At 44.0% G+C, this 27,674-nt stretch overlaps 1 protein-coding gene across 4 annotated transcripts in view; it reads left to right on the plus strand.

The window, feature by feature from the left end:
• Positions 1-9,152: 9,152 nt before the first annotated feature.
• MBD6 (methyl-CpG binding domain protein 6) overlaps positions 9,153-27,674 on the plus strand; it is a 44,993-nt gene continuing 26,471 nt past the window's right edge. For all 4 annotated transcript variants that reach the window (XR_010909278.1, XR_010909279.1, XM_060762982.2 and 1 more), the window contains exons 1-5: positions 9,153-9,377; positions 19,195-19,337; positions 20,613-20,749; positions 20,836-20,938; positions 26,954-27,119. Coding sequence is in view for 2 of the 4 variants with exons in the window: in XM_060762982.2 (XP_060618965.2) it covers positions 20,637-20,749; positions 20,836-20,938; positions 26,954-27,119 (382 nt within the window). In the remaining 2 variants the exon portion in view is untranslated. The remainder of the gene's footprint in view (positions 9,378-19,194; positions 19,338-20,612; positions 20,750-20,835; positions 20,939-26,953; positions 27,120-27,674) is intronic.

A 27,674-nucleotide genomic window follows, 5' to 3' on the forward strand; every position in this document is an offset into this window, starting at 1 on the left:
TAATAATAATAATAATAATAATAATAATAATCTTTATTTATACCCCGCTACCATCTCTCCAAGGGACTCCGTGCGGCTTACATGAGGCCAAGCCCACAGTACATCAATAACAACAGCAATAACAAAAACAATACAATCCAATTAATATAAATCACATAAACAATAAACAGTAACACGCAAGCATTTGAAAACCAATGGCCGGGCCAAATGTAATAATTTAAAATTTAAAAAATAATGCTGGGCATGAACAAGGTAAGATATAACTGGGATAGGGTTTTCAAAAAGAGATGAGGGAACGCAATCAGTCCTAAATCAGTGGCAAAGTGCATTTTGAGGGCATATTGCTGAGAGTTTTCCTTATTCTGGGAAGGCACACTGGAACAACCACGTTTTCAGGCTCCTCCTAAAGACTGCCAGAGTTGGGGCATGTCTGAGGTCCTTGGGAATGAGTTCCAGAGTCGGGGGGCCACCACCGAGAAGGCCCTCCCCCTCACCAATCGTGCCTGCGAAGGAGGTGGGAGCGCAAGCAGGGCTCTCCAGATGATCAAAGAGATCGTGTGGGTTCGTACACAGAAATGCAGTCACGCAGGTAGGTGGGTCCCAAACCGTTCAGGGCTTTGTAGGTAAGAACCTGCACCTTGAATTAGGACCGGAAAATGAACGGCAGCCAGTGGAGCTCCTTAAACAGGAAGGTTGACTGCTCTGTAAGAAGCACCAGTTAGTAACCTGGCTGCCACCCGTTGTACCAATTGAAATTTCTGGGCCGATTTCAAGGGCAGCCCCACGTAGAGTGCATTACAGTAATCCAACAAACCAAAAATCCCACAAACCAAAACAGTTGTATTGCATCAAAAACAAACAAACAAAACACAAAGTTTGCAGACTTGGTATTCTATTAAATGTCCTTTGACCATTGGAGTGCCTCTGGTGTTGCTGCAAGAAGGTCCTCCATTGTGAATGTGGCAGGGCTCAGGTTGCATTGCAGCAGGTGGTCTGTGGTTTGCTCTTCTCCACACTCGCATGTCGTGGATTTCACTTTGTAGCCTCATTCCTTAAGGTTGGCTCTGCTTTTAACTGGGTTATCAGAGTCCACACTCAGATCATGTGGGATTTTCTGCCTTGATATTCTGGGATATAAGGCTGTGTGGGAGGGCCATAGGAATCCAGATTATCTGCTTTGAATATGATTATTTAATAAGAATAATAGAATCTTTGAGTTGGAGGAGATCTCGTGGGCTATCCAGGCCAACCCCCTGCCAAGAAGCAGGAACACTGCATTCAAAGCACCCCTGACAGATGGCCATCCAGCCTCTGTTTGACTATTAATAATTAAATTGTTACAATTATTAATAATAATATTTTTTCATAGCTCTCTTAATGGCTCAAGGCGGGTTACAAAACAATTAAAATACATAAGCACAGCAAAACACTATAGATACACACACACTAAAACTTACCTCCATAACAGTTACGAACCAAAACGTATCTCTATGAAATACATATTAAAACACAATACCAATTAAACAAAGGGCATGCATTAAAATTCATATTTATGTTTAAAGGCAGTCTGGGAAGGCCTGTCGGAAGAGACAGGTCTTCATTTGTGCCTTAAATTCCAAAAGCAGATTTAGCTGTTGGAGCTCTACCGGCAGATCATTCCACAATCTTGGGGCGGCCAATGAAAAGGTCCCCTGAGTGACAGCCGCTAGTCAGGTTCTGGCTGGTTGGAGCAGACGCCCCCTAGAAGACCAAAGTGTGTAAGGCGGATTGTATGGGAGAAGGCAATCCTTTAGGTAACCTGGACCCAAACCATGTAGGGCTTTAAAGGTCAAAACCATACCTTTATACTTGGCCCGGAAACGAATTGGCAGCCAGTGGAGTGACTTTAGGATAGGTGTAATATGCACACTCCTAGATGATCCGTAACCTGGCTGCCGCATTTTGAACCAGTTGAAGTTTCCAAACTTGGTACAAGGGTAACCCAGTGTTAAGTACATTGCAGAAGTCCAACCTTGAGGTTACCAGTGCGTGCACTACCATCTTCAGGTCCTCCAAATCTAGGAAGGGGTGGTGCTGGCGGTTCAACCGAAGCTGATAGTGAGCACTCCTGACTATTGCATCTACCTAGGCTGACATTTGGAGAGAGAGATCCAGGAGTACTCTTGAGCTGTGAACACAGTAATTCAGGGGAGTGTAACCCCATCCAGAACTGGTTGACACCTCCCCACCCCCAGATCAGGATCTTTGATGGCAAGCACCTCTGTTTTGCTGGATTCAGTTTCAGTTTGTTTTTCCTCATCCAGCCCATTACCTCTCCAGGCATTCATTCAGGGGAGGCATGCTATTCTTAGCTAAAGCTGTTTTTAAAGGCATGGAAAAATATTTTTGGGTGTCATCAGTATACCGATAACACCCTATCCTGTTCCTACAGATTATCTCTCCCAGAAGCTTCATGTAAATATTAAAGAGCATTGGGGATAGAATGGTACCTTGTGGAACACCACATAACAGTTCCATGCTGAGTCCACAGTGCCATATAATCCAGTTCAAAGCACATAATCTGGGTTCAGAAACTGGATTACATGGCAGTGTAGATGGGGACTCACTCAAGGTCATTTGATAGGTTTCCAAAAAGCTATGCCATGCTTGGGACCCAAGCCCAATCACGAGATACATGTATGTCTCAAATGCACCTTAAACATGTAGCCTCAGTTTAATTTTCTACACAATACTTTTCATGAAGCAAAGTTTGTGGGTACTGAACCATCAAAAAGCAAAGGTGTCATTATTCATTGGCCTTTCCACACAGCCATATAACCCAGAATAATATCAAGGCAGATAATCCACTGTATTTGCTTTGAATTGGGTTATTTGAGTCCACACTACCATATAACCCAGTTCTGTGTGGATTTTATATAGCAGTGTGGAAAGGGTCTGAGCCACCCATCAACAATTCAGGATTTTGGAGTGATTCTGATTTCTCTCTGAGGCATGTGTGAATGTTACAATTGGCCACCTTGATTAGCATTTAATGGCTTTGCAGCTTCAAAGCCTGGCTGGTTGCTCCCAGGTATCCTTTGTTGGGAGGTGTTAACTGGCCCTAATTTATTCTTTTCTGGAATTCCCCTTTAGAGTGTTGCTCTTTATTCTCAAACAGACAAGAGTTGTTTCTCCTATCCTGGACATTCCACAGATATATAAACCTCACTTCCTTGTTTCCAACAGACCTCCCAATCTCTGAGGATGCCTGTCACAGATGTGGGCGAAATTTCAGGAGAGAATCCTTCTGGAACATGGCCATACAGCCCAGAAAACTCACAGCAACCTAATGATTCTGGCCATGAAAGCCTTCTACAAGACATATGCAAGATTCTCCTGCAGCCTGAATGTATCCATGATGTGGGCCTCAAACTCGTGCGCCAGTTGCGACCTTACCTCATGAAGCCACCCAAATACCTGGGAGTAACTCTGGACCGTGCTCTTACCTACAAGAAGCACTGCCTGAACATCAAGCAAAAAGTGGGTGCTAGAAACAATATCATACGAAAGCTGACTGGCACAACCTGGGGATCACAACCAGACACAGTGAAGACATCTGCCCTTGCGCTGTGCTACTCTGCTGCTGAGTACGCATGCCCAGTGTGGAACACATCTCACCACACTAAAACAGTGGATGTAGCTCTTAATGAGACATGCTGTATTATCACGGGGTGTCTGCGCCCTACACCACTGCTTAGTTGGTATTGCACCATTTGACATCCGCCGGGAAGTAGCAGTCAATAGTGAAAGGACCAAGGCAGAGACATCTCCAGCTCATCCCCTGTTTGGGTATCAGCCAGCACATCAACGACTTAAATCTAGAAATAGTTTTTTAAGATCTACAGAGACACTCGCTGGAACACCTCAGCAAGCGAGAGTCCAAAAGTGACAGGCTCAAACCCAGAACCTCAACCAATGGCTGATACCAAATGAGAGACTCCCCCCTGGGCAGACAGAAAACTGGGCGACTTGGAAGGCATTGAACAGACTGCGCTCTGGCGCCACGAGATGCAGAGCCAACCTCAAGAAATGGGGCTACAAAGTGGAATCCACGACATGCAAGTGTGGAGAGGAGCAAACTACTGACCACCTGCTGCAATGCAACCTGAGCCTTGCCACATGCACAATGGAGGACCTTCTTGCAGCAACACCAGAAGCATTTCAAGTGGGCAGCTACTGGTCAAAAGATATTTAATCAACTACCAAACTCACACATTTTATATTTTGTCTGTTTGTTTGCTTTGTTTCTGTTAGAAATGTAATATAATTGACTGGTTGCCCTGACACAACAAATAAATAAACCTCATGAAGTCTGACTTGACCATGGTGGTCAACGCCTTAGTTACCTCTAGACTGGATTACTGTAATGCACTCTATGTGGGGCTACCCTTGAAGAAACTACAAGTTGTCCAACGGCCGGGAAACTACAACTTGTCCAACATTCAGCAGCGAGATTAATAACTGTGGCTACCTATAGGGAGCGGTCGACTCCCATGTTTAAGGAGCTCCACTGGCTGCCATTTATTTTCTGGGCCCAATTCAAGGTACAGGTTATCACCTACAAAGCCCTAAACGGTTTGGGACCCACCTACCTTCGTGACCTTATCTCTCTCCATGTACCAAGCCGGGCCCTTCGATCTTCGGGGGAGGTCCTCCTTTCACCCCTACCAATCTCGCAAGCTCGTCTTGTGGGCACAAGGGAGAGAGCCTTCTCCTCTGTGGCTCTCTGACTCTGGAACTCATTACCTGGAGAAATCAGAAAAGCCCCTTCACTAGAAACATTAAAAAAGAACCTTAAAACCTGGCTCTTCCACTGTGCCTTTGGCGAGTAGATGCACAACATGATACTATTGCTTCCCTCAACGCTTCTGCCACTGGAGTACATGCCCTCCAAATGGGAAGTTTAGTTCCACAACCCTGTGTGTGTTTATGAGCTCCCTGCAAATAACCTGCTCCTATTTTTATCTCATTAGAGTTTTTAATCATTTTATCCTGTACATGTGGCCCGCCCACTGTTATCGTGATTGTGTTTATTGGAATGTTATTTTGTTACTGTGTTTATACTTTTCTCTATGTAATTTTGATGATGTTGCTTGTTGTTTATGTTCTGGTTTTATTTTGCTGTAACATGTTGTCTGGGCTTGGCCCCATGTAAGCCGCTCCGAGTCCCCATTGGGGAGATGGTGGCAGGGTATAAATAAAGTTGATTATTATTATTATTATTATTATCATTATCATTATCATTATTATTATTATTATTGTGCTGTGGCTCAATGCTATGGAATCATGGGGGTTGTAGTTTGACTAAGGTCTTTAGCCTTCCTTGCCAGAGTGCTGGTGTCTCATCAAACTATAAATCTCATGATCCTATAGCATTGAGCCATCGCAGGTTACAATGGTATCAGATTGCATTCCTTCTATAGTGCTGATGCACAACTCCCAGAATCCCATAGCATTGAGCCGTATCAGTTAAAATGCTGTCAAACTTATTGATTCTGCAATGAGGATGCATCCAGAACTATCTTAGCTGGGGATATTGGTGAGTCAGGATATCTTGCAGCACTATTTGAGTCCTCATCTACACTACTATATATAGGCAGCCCCCAAGTTACAAACAAGATAGGTTCCGTAGGTTTGTTCTTAAGTTGAATTTGAATGTAACTTGCAACAGATACTTTTAAAAGGGTAACTCCAATCAAATATATGTATATATTAGCTTTGAATAGCATAGGAATTGTGTTAGCTTTTCTGTCTGTCCCCCTTTTCAGAATATTTCATCTCATTTTCATTGGATTTTGAAAAATGTGGCTTGTTGTGGAAACAAGGATTGGTGACGAAGCTCCAGTAGAGACACTAACTCTTCCAGGAGTGAATTTCCCTTTCTAAGGGCAGCCTTTTCTCATTTCAAACCTTATATTAGGAAATACTCAATTTCTGAGACTGTTTGAGAATGATTTCAAGCGCGTCGCTTTACATGATGTTTGCCCCATTCCATCACTATTCCATTGGAAACTGTCTGCAAAGTGTCGCAAAAATGGACGATTTGCCGACAAAATTTGAATCATGTTTTTTGGAATACTACAGATTCGAATGGATTGGGAGGAGCCAGCCTTCCATGGTGTCATGAGTCAAAGCACAGTATTTTCAATCATAAGAATCATAATAATCAGGTGTGGTGAGGAGAGTATGCTTGCATCCTGTCTCAATACAGTACGCATCCATTCCCAAAAATATATGGGATGCACACCGATATAAACGGATTATATCTCAATGTGATAAGGTCCTAAGATTGCACAGAGATGTAGCCTTGAAGTCCCAAACTACTACTAAAGTTCTGTTACACAAAGAGATGCTTTGGAGGAAAGAATTTGCATAGACTTTAGTAAAAGCAGTTTTTTAAAATAGCAAGATAAAACAGCAATTAGCAATTTCAGTAATCCTAGAGAGAACTTAACTTCCGGTTCTGGAGGAGGTAGCTGCACTGCGAGGAGCTCCATCCTTCCGTCCATAAACAGATGAGACTTTTTAATAGAAATAGTAATTCTGGAGATCTTTCCCCTTCGACGTCCAAAATCGAAATAGCAATCGCTTGCTTCCATCATGAAAAGTCTGTGGTCATGAGATGACAAGGCCCACGATGACAATTGCTGATGGGATGCATACAGATGTTCCTATCACACACAAAACAACGCTTCAGCAACGGAAGAATCCATAGTATTTTTTTAAAAAAACAAGATTAGACTTCCGTCTGCAAATAATCACTTTCTGCAAAGCTTTGCTGAATAGCGAGTAGCGCTGAATAGTGATGTAATGGGGCAAATGTCATGTGATGGGACTCATTCGAAATCATTGTCAAACAGTCTCAGAAATTGAGTATTTCCTAATGTGATAAGATAACAACTCTTCCAGGAGGGAATTTCCTTTTCTAAGAGTCCTTCCAGACAAACCATATATCCCTGGTTTTCTGTTTATCCCAGATTATCTGATAATGTGGACTCATATAATCCAGTTTAAAGCAGAAAACTTGGGACCAGATCCTGTCTGGAAGGACCCTAAGAGTAGATTTCTCCCAGGGCCCTTCCACACAGCCATATAACCCAGGATATCAAGGTAGAAAACCCTACAATATCTGCTTTGAACTGGGTTATCTGAGTCCACATTGCCACATATCAGAGTCCAAAGCAGATAATGTTGGATTTCATTCATTTGTGCAGAAGTGGCCTCATTTCTTGTCTTCTCACCCCTGTTCTTAACGGTGAGTCATTTGTAAGTCAAATGTTTGTAACCTGGGGACTGCCTGTAATCCTGGCTCCTTCCACACAGTTGAATAAAACCATAGAACCATATAGTTGGAAGAGATCTTATAGGCCATCCAGTCCAACCCCCTGCCAAGAAGCAGAAAAATAGCATTCAAAGCACCCCCGACAGATGGCCACCCAGCCTCTGCTTAAAAGAAGGAGCCTCCGCCACTGCTGAATGGCTCTCACAGTCAGAAAGTTCTTCCTCGTGTTCAGGTGGAATCTCCTTTCCTGAAGTTTGAAGCCACTGTTCAACGTCCTAGTCTGCAGGGCAGCAGAAAACAAGCCTGCTCCCTCCATTTTCTGCTTTGAACTGGATTATAAGGCAGTGTGGACTCAGTTCAAAACCCAGTTCAAAGCAGATAATGTGGGATTTTCTGCCTCGATATTCTGGGATATAGGGCTGTGTGGAAGCGCCCCCAGTTTCTTGAATCTAGATTATCTGCTTTGAATTGGATTATATATGGCAGTGCAAATCCAACCAGAGGCCCTTCCACACAGCCCTATATCCCAGAATATCAAGGCAGAAAATCCCACATTATCTGAGTGTGGACTCAAATAATCCAGTTCAAAGCAGATGTGGGATTTTCTGCCTCGATATTCTGGGATATAGGGCTGTGTGGAAGGGTCCCCAGTTTCTTGAATCCAGATTATCTGCTTTGAATTGGATTTTATATGGCAGTGCAGATCCAACCAGACGCCCTTCCACACAACCCTATATCCCAGAATATCAGATAATCCAGTTCAAAGCAGATACTATGGGATTTCCTGCCTTGATATTCTGGGATAGAGGGCTGTGTGGAAGGGCCCTAAGAAGACCCTTCCACACAGATGAATAAAATCCCACATTTTCTACTTTGAACTGGAATATATGGCAGTGTGGACTCAGATAACCCAGTTCAAAACAGATATTGTGAGATTTTCTGCCTTGATATTCTGGGATAGAGAGCTGTGTGGAAGGCCCCTTCCACACAGCTGAATAAAATCCCACATTTTCTACTTTGAACTGGAATATATGGCAGTGTGGACTCAGATAACCCAGTTCAAAACAGATATTGTGGGATTTTCTGCCTTGATATTCTGGGATAGAGAGCTGTGTGGAAGGCCCCTTCCACACAGATGAATAAAATCCCACATTTTCTACTTTGAACTGGAATATATGGCAGTGTGGACTCAGATAACCCAGTTCAAAACAGATATTGTGAGATTTTCTGCCTTGATATTCTGGGATAGAGAGCTGTGTGGAAGGCCCCTTCCACACAGCTGAATAAAATCCCACATTTTCTACTTTGAACTGGAATATATGGCAGTGTGGACTCAGATAACCCAGTTCAAAACAGATATTGTGGGATTTTCTACCTTGATATTCTGGGACATAGGGCTGTGTGGAAAGGCCCTCAGACAACCCAGTTCAAAGTAGATATTATGGGTTATATTGCTGTGTAGAAGGGCCCTGGGGTTTAGCTTTGGTGTCTAATAATAAAGACCTTACAACACTACGACTCCCAGGATTCCATCTCACTGGGCCATGGCGACTGAAGTAGTGTGTCCAACTGCATTCATTCTGCTGTGTAGACACGCTAGGAAAGAGCCCAGGCCTGTAACGTGTGGCACGGGAAAGGCGTGCTGTTTGTTGGCCTTTCTCAGTCGCAAAAAGGCTGCCTAGGGAGGCTCCGTTCCGTGTACTCCGCGCCGGGGCTTGGCCAGGCCCTTTGGATCCGGCTCCGCGTTTTGCTCTGCGCCCTGAGAGTGGAGGAGGACGGGAGCGGAATTCCCTGGGCTGCCCCCTCCCTCCTCCCTCCTCCCTTCCCCGCGGAGGGCCCCCAGTGCGCATGCCAGGGAGGAAGCGCCCCTGCTCTACCCCCTCCTCTTCCTGGCACTGAGTCCAGGGGGGGAGGGAGGGAGGGAGGAGGGAGACAGGACCTGGGGGGCCCTGCACCCCGATCCCCCCACCCACGGCACCCACAGCACCCGGATCGGAGAGGGGGCCGCCTCCTCCTCCTCCTCCTGCTGCCGGGGAGAGGGCCACTATGCACCCAGGTAAGTGCCAAAAAGAGGGAGGGAGGGGGGTCCCGGGCATGCTTGGGCTGGTGCATTGGGCACAAAGTGCAGAAAGTGTGCCCCCGCCTCCTGACACTTCAAACTTATTGGTGGAGTTAGGGACGGTTTGCATTTTGGATCTGGTTTGTTTAGGGGGGGGGGGGGGAGAGAGAGACGTCCTTAAAGTAATTCTCCTGAATTACCCTCAAGATTGGGTGATCTCTGCTCTTCCAACCAATCTCCCCCAACTCTTAAAAATAGATCCATAAATCCGGATGTAAAAACTGCACTGTGTACTTTGATATGCCTAGATCCCAGCCTTCCAGGTTCACTTGTTTTGGCTCCAAAGGTGGGAAAGTGTAGGGCCAAGGCTGCTAGGGCTAAAGGTGCGTCTACACTGGAGAATTGGTGCAGTTTGACACCACTTGAACTGGCAAGGCTCCATGCTCTGGCCATCTGTCGAGAGGTGCTTTGATCGGCTTGGCAGGATGAGGTTAGACCAGGCGTGGGCAAACTTTGGCCCTTCAGGTGCTTTGGACTTCAAATCCCACAATTCCTAACAGCCTTTAGACTTCAACTCCCACAATTCCCAACAGTCTTTAGACTTCAACTCCCACAATTCCTAACAGCCTTTGGACTTCAACTCCCACAATTTCTAACAGCCTTTGGACTTCGACTCCAATTCCTAACAGCCTTTGGACTTCAACTCCCACAATTTCTAACAACCTTTGGACTTCAACTCCCACAATTCCTAACAGCCTCTGGACTTCAACTCCCACAATTCCTAACAGCCTTTGGATTTCAACTCCCACAATTCATAAGTCTTTAGACTTCAACTCCCACAATTCCTAGCAGCCTTTGGACTTCGACTCCCACAATTCCTAACAGCCTTTGAACTTCAACTCCCACAAATCCTAACAGCCTTTAGACTTTGACTCCAATTCCTAACAGCCTTTGGACTTCAACTCCCACAATTTCTAACAACCTTTGAACACCAACTCCCACAATTCCTAACAGCCATTGAACCTCAACTCTCACAATTCCTAACAGCCTTTGGACTTCAACTCCCACAATTCCTAACAACCTTTGAACATCAACTCCCACCATTCCTAACAGCCTTTGAACCTCAACTCCCACAATTCCTAACAACCTTTGAACATCAACTCCCACAATTCCTAACAGCCTTTGGACTTCAACTCCCACAAATCCTAACAGCCAGTAGGAGCGATTGCCTATGTTGATGATTATTATGACACTATGTTGACATCCCCACTCAGTACTAGGGAATCATGGGAGCTGTAGTTTGGTGAAGTGCTGGCTCTCTTGGGCAGAGTAGATTCAAGGCCTTGAGAAGCAACAGAATCCTAGAGTTGGAAGAGAACCTGAAGGGCTTATTATACAGTCTAACCCAAACATGGGTAAACTTCAGCCCTCCCGGTGTTTTTGGACTTTGACTCCCACAATTCCTAACAGCCTTTGGACTTCGACTCCCATAATTCCTAACAGCCTTTGGACTTCGACTCCCACAATTCCTAGCAACTTTTGGACTTCAACAGCGTGTTGACTGTTAGGAATTGTGGGAGTTGAAGTCTTCTCAGCCCCCTCCAAATCAGCAGGTGGGGAATTCTTTGGGGAGGAGGGCTAACCCATCATATCCATATTATTTCCCCCCACGTCTTCATATAGGATTAAAAATCAAGTCTTTGTATTCTCATTCCTTTGTTGATCCCTTTCAGACATGTGTGGAATGAGGGAGGAGTAAGGAGAAGGATCCCTATCCAAGACACATTGCACCTCCTTTAACTGACTTTTGTAGAATTATTATTATTATGTGCTGTCGACGACTTTCATGGCCGGAATCACTGGGTTGCTGTGAATTTTCCAGGCTGTATGGCCATGTTCCAGAAGCATTCCCTCTTGACGTTTTGCCCACATCTATGGGAGGCATCCTCAGAGGTTGCAGGGTCTGTTGGAAACTAGGCAAGTGAGGTTTATATATCAGTGGGAAGTCCAGAGTGAGAGAAAGAACTCTTGTCTGTTTGAGGCAAGTGTAAATGTTGCAATTGGCCGCCTCACCAAATTTTTAAATTTATTTTTTATCGTGTCAGAAGCAACTTGAGAAACTGCAAGTCGCTTCCAGTGTGAGGGGAATTGGCTGTCTGCAAGGACGTTGCCCAGGGGAGGCCCGGATGTTTTACCATCCTGTGAGAGGCTTCTCTCATGTCCTCGTAAGCTGACTGACGGGAGCTCACCCTGTCTCGTGGATTCAAACCACCAACCTTCAGGTCAGCAGTTCAGCCGGCACAAAGGTTTAACCCATTGCACCACTGCAGCTCCGCCACATTGAATGAAACATATGGATAGGTAGCAGTTCAGAGTGAAGGACTTGGGTAGATCCAGGTCGCAATAATTAATAACACGATATATAGCACAATGTACACAGATGTAGACCTGCTTAGCGTTGGCCTGTGAAGTTTCTTACAATTTCAGATCGGAGGCTTCTTGTGTGTAATTCTGCTAGAAAGGAACCAGGTTAGATGATCCTCTACTGTTGCTGATGCATCTGCAAAACTCTGGGCAATTCCTGCTATAGCCAAATAATGTATTATTTGATGAAAATGGGAAAAGAATTTCTGTGATCTTGCAGAACATAATCAACAAAATTGGCAGTGTTTTTTTAAGATAATTAGACTGCATCTGTAAAATCAGACAGGCCTAGCGGTTCTCCTCCATGCGTAGTAAAGGAAAAGGTTTTCCCCTGGCACGAAGTCTAGTTGTGTCCCACTCTGGGGGGTCGTGCTCATCATTTCTGAGCCGAAAAGCTGGTGTTGTCCATAGACACCTCCAAGGTCATGTGGCCAGCATGACTGCATAGAGTGCCATTACCTTCCCACAGCAGGATGTCACCCCGCTGACTGGATTCGAACCACCAACCTTTTGGTCAACAAGTTCAGCAGTTCAACGGTTTAACCCACTGCCACCAGGGCACCAGGATCGCAATAATTTACATAGTCTTTTTTTGGAAAATCTACAGTACAGGAGCCCTTGGTGGTGCAGTGGGTTAAACGGCTGAGATGCTGAACTTGTCGACTAAAAGGTTGTTGGTTCGAATCCGGTCAGTGGGGTGAGCTCCCACTGTTAGCCCCAATTTCTGCCAATCTAGCAGTTCGAAAACATGCAAATGTGAGTAGATCAATAGGTACTGCTCCGGCAGGAAGGTAATGGCACTTCATGCAGTCATGCCAACCACATGACCTTGGAGGCATCTATGGACAACGCCAGCTCTTTGGCTTAGAAATGGAGATCAGCATCACCCCTCAGAGTTGGACACAAGTAGACTTAATGGGAAAACCTTTACCTTACCTTACAGCACAGGACTAGTTGCTGCAATAGAAAATAGTGTGTTGAACAGTCAGGATTATCCCCACATTAGTAGCAGGGAGGCAGCTTTTGCATTCAGTTATATTACTGTATATACTCGAGTATAAGCCTAGTTTTTCAGTCTTTTTTAAGGCTGAAAAATTCCCCCTCGGCTTATACTAGAGTCAAGGTTATTTATTATTTTACCGTTATTATTATTATTATTATTATTATTATTATTATTATTACATTTATCGTTTTACTCTATTATTATTATTGTTATTATTATTGCATTTATTATTTACCTTTATTATTGTTGTTATTACATTTATTTTACTGTAATTATTATTATTATTATTATTACGTTTATTATTTTAGTCTCTTTATTATTATTGGAAGGTTACGTAAGCGCATTTACAATGAAGAAGGTTAGAATAATGGTTTGATCAGAGTTTTGCAGTCTTATCTTAAATTGATAGTTTTATGTAAATATTCAAAGACATTTAACCTACTGTTGCCTCAATTAATGTAATTTTATTAGTTTCTACTTTTATTTTGAAATTGATCCGTAGCTGCCTCATTTTCCACCCTTGGCTTATACTCAAGTCAATAAGTTTTCCCAGATTTTTGTGATAAAATTAGGTGTCTCGGCTTATATTCGGGTCGTCTTATACTCAAGTATATAAGGTATATATGGCCCTTGAATTTTCCCAATACATTTTGCTTCTGAGTGAGTTGCACGTTGTCTTATTGTTAGATGTTGTCATTTAGGTGATATTCGTCACACTTGCACCAACATAAAGCTAACATTGGGTCCCAGGTATTAGGTTTTGCGTCCTGTATCTCAGCACAGAGCCAGATCTCAAGAGGGTCCTACATCATTCTACTAATTAAAGGAGGAGAGGGATTTCTTGTTCTTGTTTCCTCCTTCTTAGTGTTATTGAGCTTCAAAAGAAAATTGCAGGTTTCTCTGGAGAAGGTAGGAAAACCCAAGTGTCCTTTGGAAGGAAGGATGAATGTGCCACATCTCCTGCTGTTTCATTGCTGCTTTCTGGTTCTCACTAAGCTCCATGAAAATCAGGAACTTTGACATAGCATAAACAGGACCACATTCACCTAACTGCAGCCAAGAAACTTGTTTTTATAGTGCTGTAGCCCCACCTACAAGTGACGCCACCAATCCGGGAGTGGAAAAGGTGGGACCGATTGGGAGTGTTTCAGTGACTGTCTTAACTCCTTCCTGGTGCTGTATTATTTCCCTGGATTTCTGAGAGCAGCTCTAAAGAGCTGTGATGAAGTTCTGGATAGCTTCTTTTAACCAACTACATTCCTGTAAACTAATCATCCGATGTGCAGAATTAGTGAGTGATAAGGTTTATCTCCATGTTGTGAAAAAAATTGCCGGGAGAACATGATTAAAGGCATTAGAGCATGCCAAGCTGGTTTTTGTTTGGCTTCTTCTGCCCAGCTGGCAACCATCGTGGTGGCTCTCATTTGCTCTAAAGTTTTTATGATTGCAGCGTGGCGGCATATGACCAGTTGTACAGCGTCTGATCCAGGCTGGTTTGATGGGTGTAGGTTTCCCAGCCAATACTCCAGGCTTCTAAATAGCCATGCCCCAAATTGCCTTGGGTGAGTAAGAATTGCCTTTAGGAAACTAGCGAGGAAATCTTTCAAAAAGTAGAGCAAGATATTACAATATTCATAACGGCTGGGAAAAGGAGTCCCCGGTGGCGCAGTGGGTTAAACCACTGAGCTGCTAAACTTGTTGATTGAAAGATCACAGGTTCGAATCTGGGGAGCAGCATAAGCTTCCGCTGTCAGTCCCATCTTCTGCCAATCTAGCAGTTAGAAAACTTGCAAATGTGAGTAGATCAATAGGTACTGCTCTGGCGGGAAGGTAACGGCGCTCCATGCAGTCATGCTGGCCATATGACCTTGGAATTGTCTACGGGCAACACTGGCTCTTCGGCTGAGAAATGGAGATGAGCACCACACCCCAGAGTCGGACACGACTGGACTTAATGTCAGGGGAAAACCTTTACCTACCTACCTACCTTACCTAAGGGCTGGGAAACATATGTCATAGAATCCTAGTCAGAAGAGACCCCAAGGGCATCCAGTTGAACCCCATTCTTCTATGCAGGATCACAGAATCCAAGCATCTCCAGCACAACGCCATCCAGCCTCCAGGGAAGGAGTCCCTGTCCACTCTCAGGCAGCTTAATCCTCTGTCGAACAACTCTTACTGCCAGGAAGTTGTTCCATATGTTGCTGGATATTAGTTTTTACCATTGTAGGAAATAGTAGGAGTTATAGCACAACAATTGGGTCCCCTGGTGGCGCAGCAGGTTAAACTGCTGATCTGCTGAACTTGCTGACCGAAAGGTTGGTGGTTTGATCCAGGCAGCGGGGTGAGCTCCCGTTGTTAGCCCCAGCTTCTGCCAACCGAGCAGTTTGAAAACATGCCAATATGAGTAGATCAATAGGTACTGCTTCTACGGGAAGGTAACAACGTTCCATGCAGTCATGCTGGTCACATGACCTTGGAGGTGTCAGCTCTTTGGCTGAGAAATGGAGATGAGTACCACCCCTCAGAGTCGGACTCGACTAGACTTAATGTCAAGGAAAACCTTTACCTATAGCTTAACAACATCTGAAGGTCCACTCATTTTTCCTATGCTAGTTAGCAGATTTGGATGGGTAGAAAGGCTGGTAGTCCAACAGCTTTTAAGTGGTTCTAACTATTCTGAAGTTCAAACTGCTCCCCCTGCCCCTTTTTTTATCATTCGTTCTCACTGAGTTTTTCACTCCTGGGTCTAATAATAATAATAATAATAATTTATTTATACCCCGCCACCATCTCCCCAAAGGACCAACAGTACATCAATAAACAAAAGCAATAAACAAAAACAAATGCTAACATGTCTATGCTAACATATCTCCGCAGAACCTATTCTATGTTATATGTGTCTGTGCTGTGTTTATAGCCAGCTCAGAAGCATGAGATAATTCAAGGACAACACATATAATCGAAAAAGTAGGTTCTGTATGACAAGGGAGAAACCTGTGTGTACTCTTTACCTTTGTGTTTGCCTAGGGTTGTCACTTTTTAAAAGGAACATTGCCTTCTCTTTGCCCTTTCATATGTGCCTGAGAGAGCATGGTGAAACAAAAGGTGCAGTGCCTTGTAACAGAGATATAGTCACAGTAGATACCTTACCTGTTGAATTTTTTGGCCACTCGTTGCAGGAAATCCTGTAGAGAAAGGAAGGCTCATCCAAATCAATACTTGTTGACCTAATCTACATGTGCAGCAGAAGGAGGTAGTAACAGCTCAGATGTGACAAGATGAGCTTGTAGTACCTCATATTACAGGCTATGAATCGCATGTGTTGCCCTACAACACATATTGCCCTAGATTAGTACTTCCCTGCAGGTAGAGAACTAGTCCATGATGGTGCAGGCTGGGCTGAAATATTTCTAATCTTCTATTTTTTAATATGCAAGGAGAGGTTTTCATAGGTAAGCAATGCAACAATTATATCTTAACCTATTGTGATGATGCATTTCTCTAACTGAAGGATTCCATCACTTAATTCAACTGAATACTGTATTTACTCAAATCTAATGCTTGCCTTTTTTTGACTAAACATCCTTGCCAAAATTAGGGTGTGCATTAGATCTACGTACAGTAATTCAGTATTCTTAGTGCCAAGGCAAAACAAAAGAGGAAGCTGTTTCAAGAGCCCCCTGAGCTCGTATTTGAGGGATGTCACCTGTAATTTAATTGGCATAGATCAGTGCTATGTAATCCTGGGATCTGTAGTCTGGTGAGGCATCCAAATGCTTTGGTTTCAGGGTTTTGAAAATTGAGGTGTGCTTAGATTTGATGGCGCATTAGACTCAAGTAAATATAGGTATGTAGACCAGGAAGTTGGAAGTAAAGTAGGCTGGAATGTGCCTTTAGATGACCACCCTGCCTGCCATTGTTTCTCCTAGGTTTCTCCCAGTCCTCCACATCTCCCATCACACTCTTCCAGGCAACATCCCACCCTCAGATACCAGGTGACAAAGGAACATGCATTTTGTTCCAACCTTGTGGATCAGGAGGGCCTAGAGCAGTGTTTTTCAACCTTCCTAATGCCGCAATTCCTTAATACAATTCCTCATGTTATGGTGACCCCCAATCATAAAATTATTTTTGTTGCTACTTCAAAACTGTAATTTTGCTATTGTTATGAATTATAATGTAAATATCTGATATGCAGGATGTATTTTCATTCACTGGACCAAATTCAGCACAAATACCCAATGCGCCCACATTTGAATACTGGTGGGTTTGGGCGGGATTGATTTTGCCATTTGGGAGTTGTAGTTGCCGGGATTTATAGTTCACCTACAATCAAAGAGCATTCTGAACTCCACCAACGATGGAACTGAACAAATCTTGGCAAAGAGAACTCCCATGACCAACAGAAAATACTGGAAGGTTTGGTGGGCATTGACCTTGAGCTTTGGAGTTGTAGTTCACCTACATCCAGAGAGCACTGTGGACTCAAGCAATGATGAATTTGGACCAAACTTGGTATGAATACTCAATATGCACAAATGTGAACACTGGTGGAGTTTGCGGAAAATAGTTCTTTACATTTGGGAATTGTAGTTGCTGGGATTTCGAGTTCACCTACAATCAAAGAACATTCTGGTCCTCACCAATGATAGAATAGGGCCAAACGTCCCACACAGAACCCCCATGACCAACTGAAAATACTGCATTTTCTGATGGTCTTTGTCGAATCCTCTGGTACCCCCTCACAACCCCCTCCCAGGGGTCCCGACCCCCAGATTGAGGAATGCTGGCCTAGAATTTACATTAGTCATTGAGAATCAAATGCCAAGGGCTGACCATTTCCCCACCACTTTCCCCCCAAGGTGTTTCACGAACACATGCGATGCTTGTGTATATATGTGTCATGTCTTTTCTTGCCTTCGTCCTACAACACAACATAACAAAATGCTTCCGGAACATGGCCATACAGCCCGGTAAACTCACAGCAACCCAGTGATTCCATGCTTCCGGAACATGGCCATACAGCCCGGAAAACTCAAAGCAACCCAGTGATTCCATGCTTCCGGAACATGGCCATACAGCCCGGTAAACTCAAAGCAACCCAGTGATTCCATGCTTCCGGAACATGGCCATACAGCCCGGAAAACTCACAGCAACCCAGTGATTCCATGCTTCCGGAACATGGCCATACAGCCCGGAAAACTCAAAGCAACCCAGTGATTCCATGCTTCCGGAACATGGCCATACAGCCCGGAAAACTCAAAGCAACCCAGTGATTCCATGCTTCCGGAACATGGCCATACAGCCCGGAAAACTCACAGCAACCCAGTGATTCCATGCTTCCGGAACATGGCCATACAGCCCGGTAAACTCAAAGCAACCCAGTGATTCCATGCTTCCGGAACATGGCCATACAGCCCGGTAAACTCAAAGCAACCCAGTGATTCCATGCTTCCGGAACATGGCCATACAGCCCGGAAAACTCAAAGCAACCCAGTGATTCCATGCTTCCGGAACATGGCCATACAGCCCGGAAAACTCATAGCAACCCAGGGATTCCATGCTTCCGGAACATGGCCATACAGCCCGGAAAACTCACAGCAACCCAGTGATTCCATGCTTCCGGAACATGGCCATACAGCCCGGAAAACTCAAAGCAACCCAGTGATTCCATGCTTCCGGAACATTGCCATATAGCCCGGAAAACTCATAGCAACCCAGGGATTCCATCCATGAAAACTTTCAACAACACATTGAACATAATAAAGTGTTCAAGCAAATAATTTTTTGTTTTTTCTGACTTGCAGATGATACTTGAAGGCTATCATCATACTTCGAGAATTGTTTGGCAGAGATAGTTCCTTTGGGGGGGGGGGGGCATCCATGCGAAATCCTGCCAGTGTGTTGTAGCATTTTGAATGTTGGACTCAGTGGGCATCAAAACTATAGAATGAATGCATGTTTTAAGTGCCATGGTTCAGTGTACGGACTCACAGGAGCTGTTGTTTACAAGTTCTTTAACCTTCTTTGCCAAAGAGGGCTGTTTTTCACCAAATTACAAATCCCAGGAATCCATAGTATTGAGCCATGTCACTTAAAGGGGTGCATCAATTATATAGTGAGGTACCCAAGAATACAATTTCAACCCCTTTTTTGGCAATAGAAATCCACAGGGTGGCAAGTCATATTATCTTAGCCTCAGAGGAAGCCAATGGCAAGCCCCTTCTGAATAAACGTGCCACAATATGTTTGCCTGGGGGTTACCAGAAGTCGGAGCCGACTTCAAAAGACAGAACAACAACAGCGCAGGAAATCTTCTTATCTCCCTTCCTCTCCCCCTTGACCCATGGCATAATACCTTCCTTCCTCCTTCCCTCCCTCCAGGTGTGGGCTAGTGTGGCACTGCACGGAGCGGTTGTGACCTGGCTGGCTTGGACCGTGGAACCGAGGCTGCTGGATTATGAGTGCCCCGAGGGAGCGTGCCCACCCTTAAAGCCGCCTGCCGCGAGGTTTGCAGCCATGAGCAGGTAGGAGCCATCCGCAGAGCCGAGCTGGGATTAAAGGATCAGCCAGCTGTTTGCCGTTTCACGGCTCCCTCCTGAGAGAGTTTAGTAGGTCAGAGCTGCCCAGTGCATATGGGGGGAAGGGGGGCAGGCAATATGGAGAATGGGGCCTTGGAGGATGCAGAAGCCGTCTCCCTGATGTGCTCCAGGCTCCATACCATTGCAGTCTTGGTCCTGTTAAACTCTCACTTCTGACTATGCCTCTATGTTTGTTTGTTTCTTTGGTGGGCAGACCCCAACAAAGAATCCTGACCTTTTGGCATTCTGTTCCATTGCAGTTTAAGTATTCCAGCTGGCAAGCCTCTTTCTTTCCCCATCCTAAAGTGTGATTCCCCATGTCCTTGGTGGCGTAGTAGGTTAAACCCCTGTGCTGTCAGGACTGAAGACTGACAGGTCACAGGTTCAAATCCAGGGAGAGCGTGGATGAGCTCCCTCTATCAGCTCCAGCTCCTCATGCGCGGACATGAGAGAAGCCTCCCATAAGGATGGTAAAACATCAAAACATCTGGGCATCCCCTGGACAACATCCTTGCAGATGGCCAATTCTCTCACACTAGAAGCGACTTGCAGTTTCTCAAGTCACTCCTGTCACGACAAAAAAAAAATTCCCCACGTCAACCCAAGTCACATAGCAGAGGCCTTCTGGGACTGTCGCACTTCAGACTGCTACTTCTCTTAAGACCTTCTTGTTGAAAGCAAAAACAAAGCTCAAATGGCATGTTTCAATACAAATAAATATCCACAACAGGTACCACCAGCACCCCCACCGGCATTCTATCGTGGTCCAGTCCCAGAAAGATTGTGCTGTGATTTTGCTGGTTGTGGAGCTTGGCTCTAAGCCACTCTCTTCCTAGCTTAGCTAATAATAACCCTGACCACTCACACTGAGCCTCTCACTCTCCTGGATTTGATCTCACCTTTCCAGGCTAGCAAAAGCACAGAGAGGAGCTGTTTGTTTTCCCCAAATGGCTACGAGGCACTGGGGCAAGGCCACCATATTTTGAGAGCAGCTAACAGGGAAACTGTGTTGTTTGTCCAGTTTGTGTTGGGGGCCGAAGCCATGCAGCTACTGCCAGGCCTTGACAACTAGACCAGGCCATGCCTCAATTAGGTTTGACCTGAGTCCCTGTTGCCATGGAAACCAGTCCTTCCTTTCCCCTGCTCATGTCAGCCACACTTGCCCAGATGCTGTCCAGCTGTTGGTGTGTCACCCACCTCAATGACCCCGGATTCTTTCAGGTGCCCAAGCGCTGAGGGAGCACAATGAATGGCGGCGATGATTGCTCTGGTGTGGATCGAGGTGGGCGCCCGGCGGTCACTCCTGTGCCTGTGGGCTGGCAGCGCAGGGTGGAAGAGGGCAGAGTGCGCTACATCAGGTGAGCCATGACCCCCTCCCCAGCTGCCTTCCCCCCCCCCCCCCCGGTGTTCGTACCCCTAACTCTCTCTCCATTCTTTCTCTCAGTCCGAGTGGTACAAGCTTGGCTTCGCTGGAGCAGACTCGTGCGTACCTGCTGGCGGACGGCACTTGCAAGTGTGGCCTGGAGTGTCCCCTCAACGTGCATAAGGTAACAAGGCTTTGGAGGGAGTGCCATTCACATCCGGCATTGAGGTTTGGTTCTGGGCTCAAGACTGTCTCACTTGGCTCGAGTTCAGTATATACTGTTGTATAAATTGACCTCATGTATAAGAGTAGGTCTTGGGGCCAGAATTAAAGATTTTGATACGACCTGTGGGTAATTCGAGGGTTTTTCTATGGAGAGCTGTCCCTGATTGCCATTTTCTCACCCATGCATTCAAACCAATCAGATATGATGCTGTGATGTAAAGAGCAGAGGGCTCCATCTATCTTTTAGATTCTCCCAGGAGAGACTAAGCTTCTGCCTTTCACCACTCTAAAAGTAAAGGCAAAGGTTTCCCCTTGAGATTCCCCTTGATATTAAGTCTAGTCATGTCTGACTGGAGGCTGGTGCTCATCTCCATTTCTAAGTCAAAGAGACGGTGTTGTCCATAAACACCTCCAAGGTCATGTGGCTGGCATGACTGCATGGAGTATCATTACCTTCCCGCCAAGGTGGTACCTATTGATTTACTCACATTTGAATGTTTTCGAACTGCTAGGTTGACAGAAGCTGGGGCTAACAACAGGAGAGTACCCTGCTCCCCAGATTTGAACTGCCAGCCTTTTGTTCAGCAAGGTCAGCAGCTCAGCGGTTTAACCTGTCTACTCAGGTTTATTTTTGATAAGGGTTAACCCATGAATAAGTCAATCCAGTTTTTTTAGTTCTTTTTTTTTACTATGATTTCTAGACTTATACATAACTGTATAGCAGGCATGGGCAAACTTTGGCCCTCCAGGTGTCCTGGCCTTCAACTTCCAGAAATCCCAGCCAGCTTACCAGCTGTTAGGAATGGTGGGAGTTGAAGTTCAAAACACTCGGATGGCTGTAGTTTGCCCATGCCTGTATAGGTGTATAGGATAGTAAGAATCTGTACAACTATTTAAATAAAGAAACAGAAACTTAGCACCAGGTCAGATCATTGATCCATCTTGCCTGACAGCTGCTATCTCTGTTTTCAGGAACACATATTTCTTGTCAATAATAATAACTACAACAACTACTACTACTTTATTCTTATGTCCTGCCTCCATCTCCTCAAAGGGACTTGGGGTGGCTTACAGGAGGACCAAGCCCAATATAAACAAGGTTGCAAAGTAACACAATTAAAAACATATAACAATCAACTATATTAAAACAATAAAACCAACAAAATATAAAACATTGCAAAACATAATTCAAGCAATAAACAACCAGTAGCCAAGAAAAGTGAGCATGTGGAGATTTGAGACTAAAAGGACAGAACAAGGGCTAGAGCAAATGCAAACTATAGGGCCGGGGGCTGGGAATAAAGAGCTGGAGATCCTACCAAAAGATGAGGACTAGGCAGACTTAAGTAGTAGCTGAACCATTATTCGAAGGCACATTGGAACATCCAAATCTTTCAGGTATTTCCAAAAGGTGGGTAGGATGGGGGCTAATCATGTCTGGATTGAACTCAATAACTCTTGCATCCAAAATGGACACTCTACTGCTGAGCCACATCCTTACCCCCTTGTTCCAAAGAATGTAAAAAAATCACTAGTTGTGAAGACCCCTAGATTTGCAGTGAGCCCACTCTCCCATCCTGCCTCTCAAAATGACAAGAGAGATTCACCGAGTCTGCATCCGTGTCTCAGGGATGTGATTCATTCGGGGGGGGGGGGGTTGCCATAAACATCTGTACATATTTAGCCTTGTCAATCCAATGTAGAGGTTATCAGATATGTTGAAAACATAAAAGAGGGTGATTTTTTTGTATTATAATGGTGTTGGCCTGACTGGAGTCAGATCCAGACCAGAACTAAGAAAAGTTACTTCTTTCGATAGCAGCTTCCCAAATGCCCTTGCAAGCATGACCAACTAAGGATCCTTTATTGCTTGTGCAAGATCAAGTTATGATGAGATGATTTTCATTGTAACTAGGATAACTTCCAGCTCAGGTTCCAGTGCTCAAGCAAAGTGGCAGCTCTTCTCATGGTTCTTTTCTTTTCTAATGAAATAATTCTGGCCTTTGAACCTTACACACCCTCATTCTGTGACACCATAATGGGAAAAAGGCTGGATATCAAGACACACAGCTCAACCAGCAGTCTGCCCATGTTCTGGAGCTTCTTGACAGGGAGTATTTTTTTTAAAGACTAGATCAGCATTTGGTTGGGATGCTTTAGATCAGGGCTCTTCAACTTGTGTTTTGGAATTCAGCTTCCAGAATTCCTAGCCATTGAACAAGGTGGCTAGGGCTTCTGGGAATTGTCTATTGCTTATATTATTTTTGTATTTGTTGATTGTTGTAAGCCATTCCTAAGTCCCTTTGGAGAGAGGGGGCAGGGTATAAATAAAGATTATTGTTATTGTTATTATTGTTATTATTGACACAAATGTGCAGTATTTCACAGCAAACGAGATCTATATGCTGGATTTCGTATCATAAAATCACAAATTAGAACACTTCCCAAGTGTCTAGGACTGTGTGGTGTTATTATTGTTGTTGTTGTTCTTATTCTTATTATTATTTTAATTGGCAGTCCAAACACATATAGGGCCAAAGGTTGAACAGGCCTGCTTTAGATAAAGGCAAAACTATGTGCGAATGCTAAAAATGTCTAGATTTTGCATTGGCCATTGCATTCTATTTCCTAGAAATGCAAAGTCTCTTCATACCTTTCAAGTGTTTAGACCTCATTGTTGCAAATGGTTAGATATTAGATCACCATGTGATTACTATGAAAAGATAGAAGGGTAACTGACAACATTTGTGGGTAGGGCTTTGGTGTTTGGTCTGACTCCTTGCTACTCACCATCATTACAAGTAAAACCAAAATGGAATGAGTAGAAAATTGATTTTTTTTAAAAAAATCCCCAATTTTAAGAATAATTTAGAAAAATAAATGTGGTCTAGTTGCTTAAGTGCAGGCTGCAAAATTCAGCTTGGACAGAAGCCATGCAACAAAAAGTTTTCTGACTTGCAGAGAATTGCTGTGCTTCAAATGACTTGAAAGGGACATGCCGGTTCTATGATCCTAGAGCTAGAAAAAGACCTGTAAAGTTCTGCCAAATGCTGCCCTTTAATCTAAAGAACAGCACGTTGGATCTATGACCAGGGGCTCGTTCACCGCAGCAGCCACTAGTAGCTATTTTGGAAAGGAACATGTGTATGTGGCTTGGATGGGTTAGTGTGCAGTTCAGCAGCAGAAGCTCTTTTCTGTGCCAGCAACACATTTTTAGTTCTGCTCAGAGCAGTGGCTTTCAACCTTTAGGGAACCTTATACCATACGTTCCGCCTGCCAAGAACCCTCTGTATGTTGCAAAGGATTCTGGGAAAAGTGGAGAGGTTTCACAATCAGGGATTGACCCTTGCTCCATGTGACCCAGAAATGTCTCCTGCAACAGGGAGAAGGTTGCCTGCAGATGCTTTGCACTTGAGATCCCACAATCCCTTTGCTTCAGCCATGCCAAAGTCCTCAACACAGTGAGGGCCAAAGGCTTGCTCTGCACCTTGTCATAGAACATACCCAGCACTTTTTCATACCAGGGAAGCTTAGTAACAGCAGAACCCATGGTTTCATAAAAAGCCTTGCTGGATCAGACCAAAAGCCTCTCTGGTCAAGCCTTCTGTAGCCACACAATGCACCAAGGGAAAGCTTACAATCAAGACATAAGATCAGTTTTGCAGTTTCTCTATTCCTGTTCACTAGCAATTGGTATTCAGAAGAATAATCCCTCTGATAATAAGAAATAATATATAGCTATTAGTTACTATTCTTCAGCTTGATTCTTTTTTAAAGCCATCCACATCGGTGGCCATCTGACAATACATACCCTTACTTATCCTATAAGGAGAACTATGGAAAACTCTCCAAAGTTCAAGAGTTGACTTGAGGGCACATAACAACCAGTAGCGCATTCCATAGTTTTAAGTATAAATCTCCTCTGCATCGTAGCGTATATATACCCACTGTTTCCCAGTTATGCATTTTCTTTGTTATTTTTACTTCTTCTCTCCCTCATCTAACTTGTCCCTCTCTCTGATTTTGTTTGTTTGTTTCTTTCCTTCTTCCCTTCGTTTTTCTCATACACTCTGCCCTCTCTTCTTTCTTTCCATTTTTGTCTTCCTTTCTCATCTGTCTTTTTCTTTCTTTCCTTTCTTGAGTCGCCTGAGGACTGAGAAGGGCGGTATATAAATATAGTAAATAAATTTCTTCCTCCTTTCTTTCATCTGTCTGTCTGTCTGTCTGTCTGTCTATCTATCTATCTATCTATCTATCTATCTATCTATCTATCTATCTATCTCCTTCCCTTCCCCTCCCCATACCTTCCCTTCCCCATACCTTTCCCCATTTTCTGCCTCCCTGCCTCCGTTCTTTTTCTTTATTACATTTACTTAAATCCCACTTCCATGTCTAAATCAAGACCCAAATCAGCTCACAACATTAAGCGCAATGAAATTAAAAACCTATAATATATAAATATTAAAAAAATAACAAATCACATAAAATAAGTTTAAAATGTTAAAATAATGAAAATACTATATAGCTTAAAATAACACCCCTGGCTTGTTATTTAAAAACTTTCTGTCTTCAAAGGCTGTACTCGGTGAGCATGTAGCTGGGAATGATGATAGGATTTGTACTTCAGTTTACTTATTGTGGGAGGCTAGCTTTCTATGACAACTGGCATCCATTAACAAAATCATCAGTGGCATTTTTTAAAATTAGGATTTATTCTGCACCTTTCTCCCAAACTAGAATTCAACTGGCAGTTCTAAATGTGTGCCAGATCCTTCTCACATTAAAATGTGACCTCAATTATTTTAAAAATAATCATTTGTATTCAGAGAAGAGATTTAAGAATCATACAAGTAAGCATTTTATGTAGATGAAACTACAAAAAACTACCTACTTTTTACTGCAGCTAACCAACTAATAAAACTACAAACCCCTCGCTCTCCACCTGATGTTTTTGGTCCCTTAATAGTCTTTTCCCTTTAAACAATAATGTGATTGTACTTCTACTTTTGGCCACATTCTACAAATTCTTGAATCCTACAGTTGATAAATGCCCCTATCATTGTTGTGAAGGAGCTGCTGGTGGTGCAGTGGGTTAAACTTTTGTGCCAGCAGGACTGCTGACCAAAAGATCAGCAGGTTTGAATCCAGGGAGCAGGGTGAGCTCCCATCTGTTAGCTCCAGCTTCTCATGCAGGGACATGAGAGAAGTCTCCCACAGGATGGTAAAACATCTGGGCATTCTCTAGGCAACGTCCTTGCAGATAGCCAATTCTCTCACACCAGAAGCAACTTGCAGTTTCTCAAGTCGCTCCTGACATGAAACAAAAACATTGTTCTGAAAACACAACAAACAGGTCCCAATCTCAATCATTTTTAGAAAAAGAGAAAATATTTAAACAATTTAAGGGTCCATTGGTTTGTTGAGAAAGTAAGGGAAACAAAATGTGTTTCTTGCTCTGATTATTTATTTATTCATTTATTTATGTCTTATTTTTAGTACTCCCCAGAATGCAATTTAGACAACAGTAGTTAAGGAGGAGAGGTTCTGCCTTGTATTTATGTCGAACTTTATCTTGTGTTTTCACTTAGGTCAGTGCTTCTCAATCTGTGGGTCCCCAGATGTTTTGGCCTTCAACTCCCAGAAATCCTAACAGCTGGTAAACTGGTTGGGATTTCTAGGAGTTGTATGCCAAAAGACCTGAGGACCCACAGGCTGAGAACCCCTGACTTAGGTGGCTGGGACTTCCTCTTGAAAATCAAGTGTAGGTTTGTTCTCCCTTTGCAGAACATGCTTTTGAAGTTTGATGGGTGTGATGAGGAAATAACTATTCACCTATGGCACTTAACCGCAAATTATTCTGAATTCAGGCAAAAAAACTGGCAGACTCTCACCGCAGTCTCTTTCATCGCACTTGTTCCTATGGTCTGGGAAAGGAAAACCCATAGTTTTTTCCATCTTTCCTGTTTATGCTTAGGTTTTCAACTTTGACCCAGCAGCGATGGTGATGGGAAGCGAAGGCACTAAGGGGGACGAAGACATGACCAAGCTGTGCAACCACCGTCGGAAAATTGTGGCAATGGCCACACTCTACCGCAGCATGGAGAGCCATGGGCCTCTGAGCTTGCCCCATCTGGGCCCAGGTATCTATATTTTCCCATCTGGGGCCATTTCCCTTTTGACACAAGGTGGGAAACTACCACAATCTTATAAAATACTGCCTTATTATTCACAGGTTTCTGTGTGGAGTGCATGCTTCCTGATTGTTCCTTTTGGGTTCTTGTTGCAAGTAGGAAGACCCTGAGAAAAATATTAGTGCCATAACCCAGCACAGTTCATTGGTTCCCTAACCAGCAAGAGTTGACTTCTGATTCCTAGCTTATTTGGGACAATCTAAGCCTTGGGTTGGACATAGCAATAAGCTTTTTGTTGCTGCTTAGCTTCTGGTTACAGATAATGTTCTCTACCAAAGGAGCCATGCTTGACAATTAGCACAGCACTAGGAATTTCAAGAATTGCTGCTTATTGTTTTCAGCAAATGCAGAGTGGGGAAAATATGTCTCAGGATGCTAAAAAAGACAGGACAGCTTCTTAGTTAAGTATACAGTCTTCCAGGCCATTTTATGGCATTCTTCTTTCAGAAGTTACTGCTGAGTTGTCCTGGAAGACCTAGCTAATTCCTAAAAATATATACCTCT

This window comes from Anolis sagrei, chromosome 2 (genome assembly GCF_037176765.1).
Source record: "Anolis sagrei isolate rAnoSag1 chromosome 2, rAnoSag1.mat, whole genome shotgun sequence".
Lineage (NCBI taxonomy): Eukaryota > Metazoa > Chordata > Lepidosauria > Squamata > Dactyloidae > Anolis > Anolis sagrei.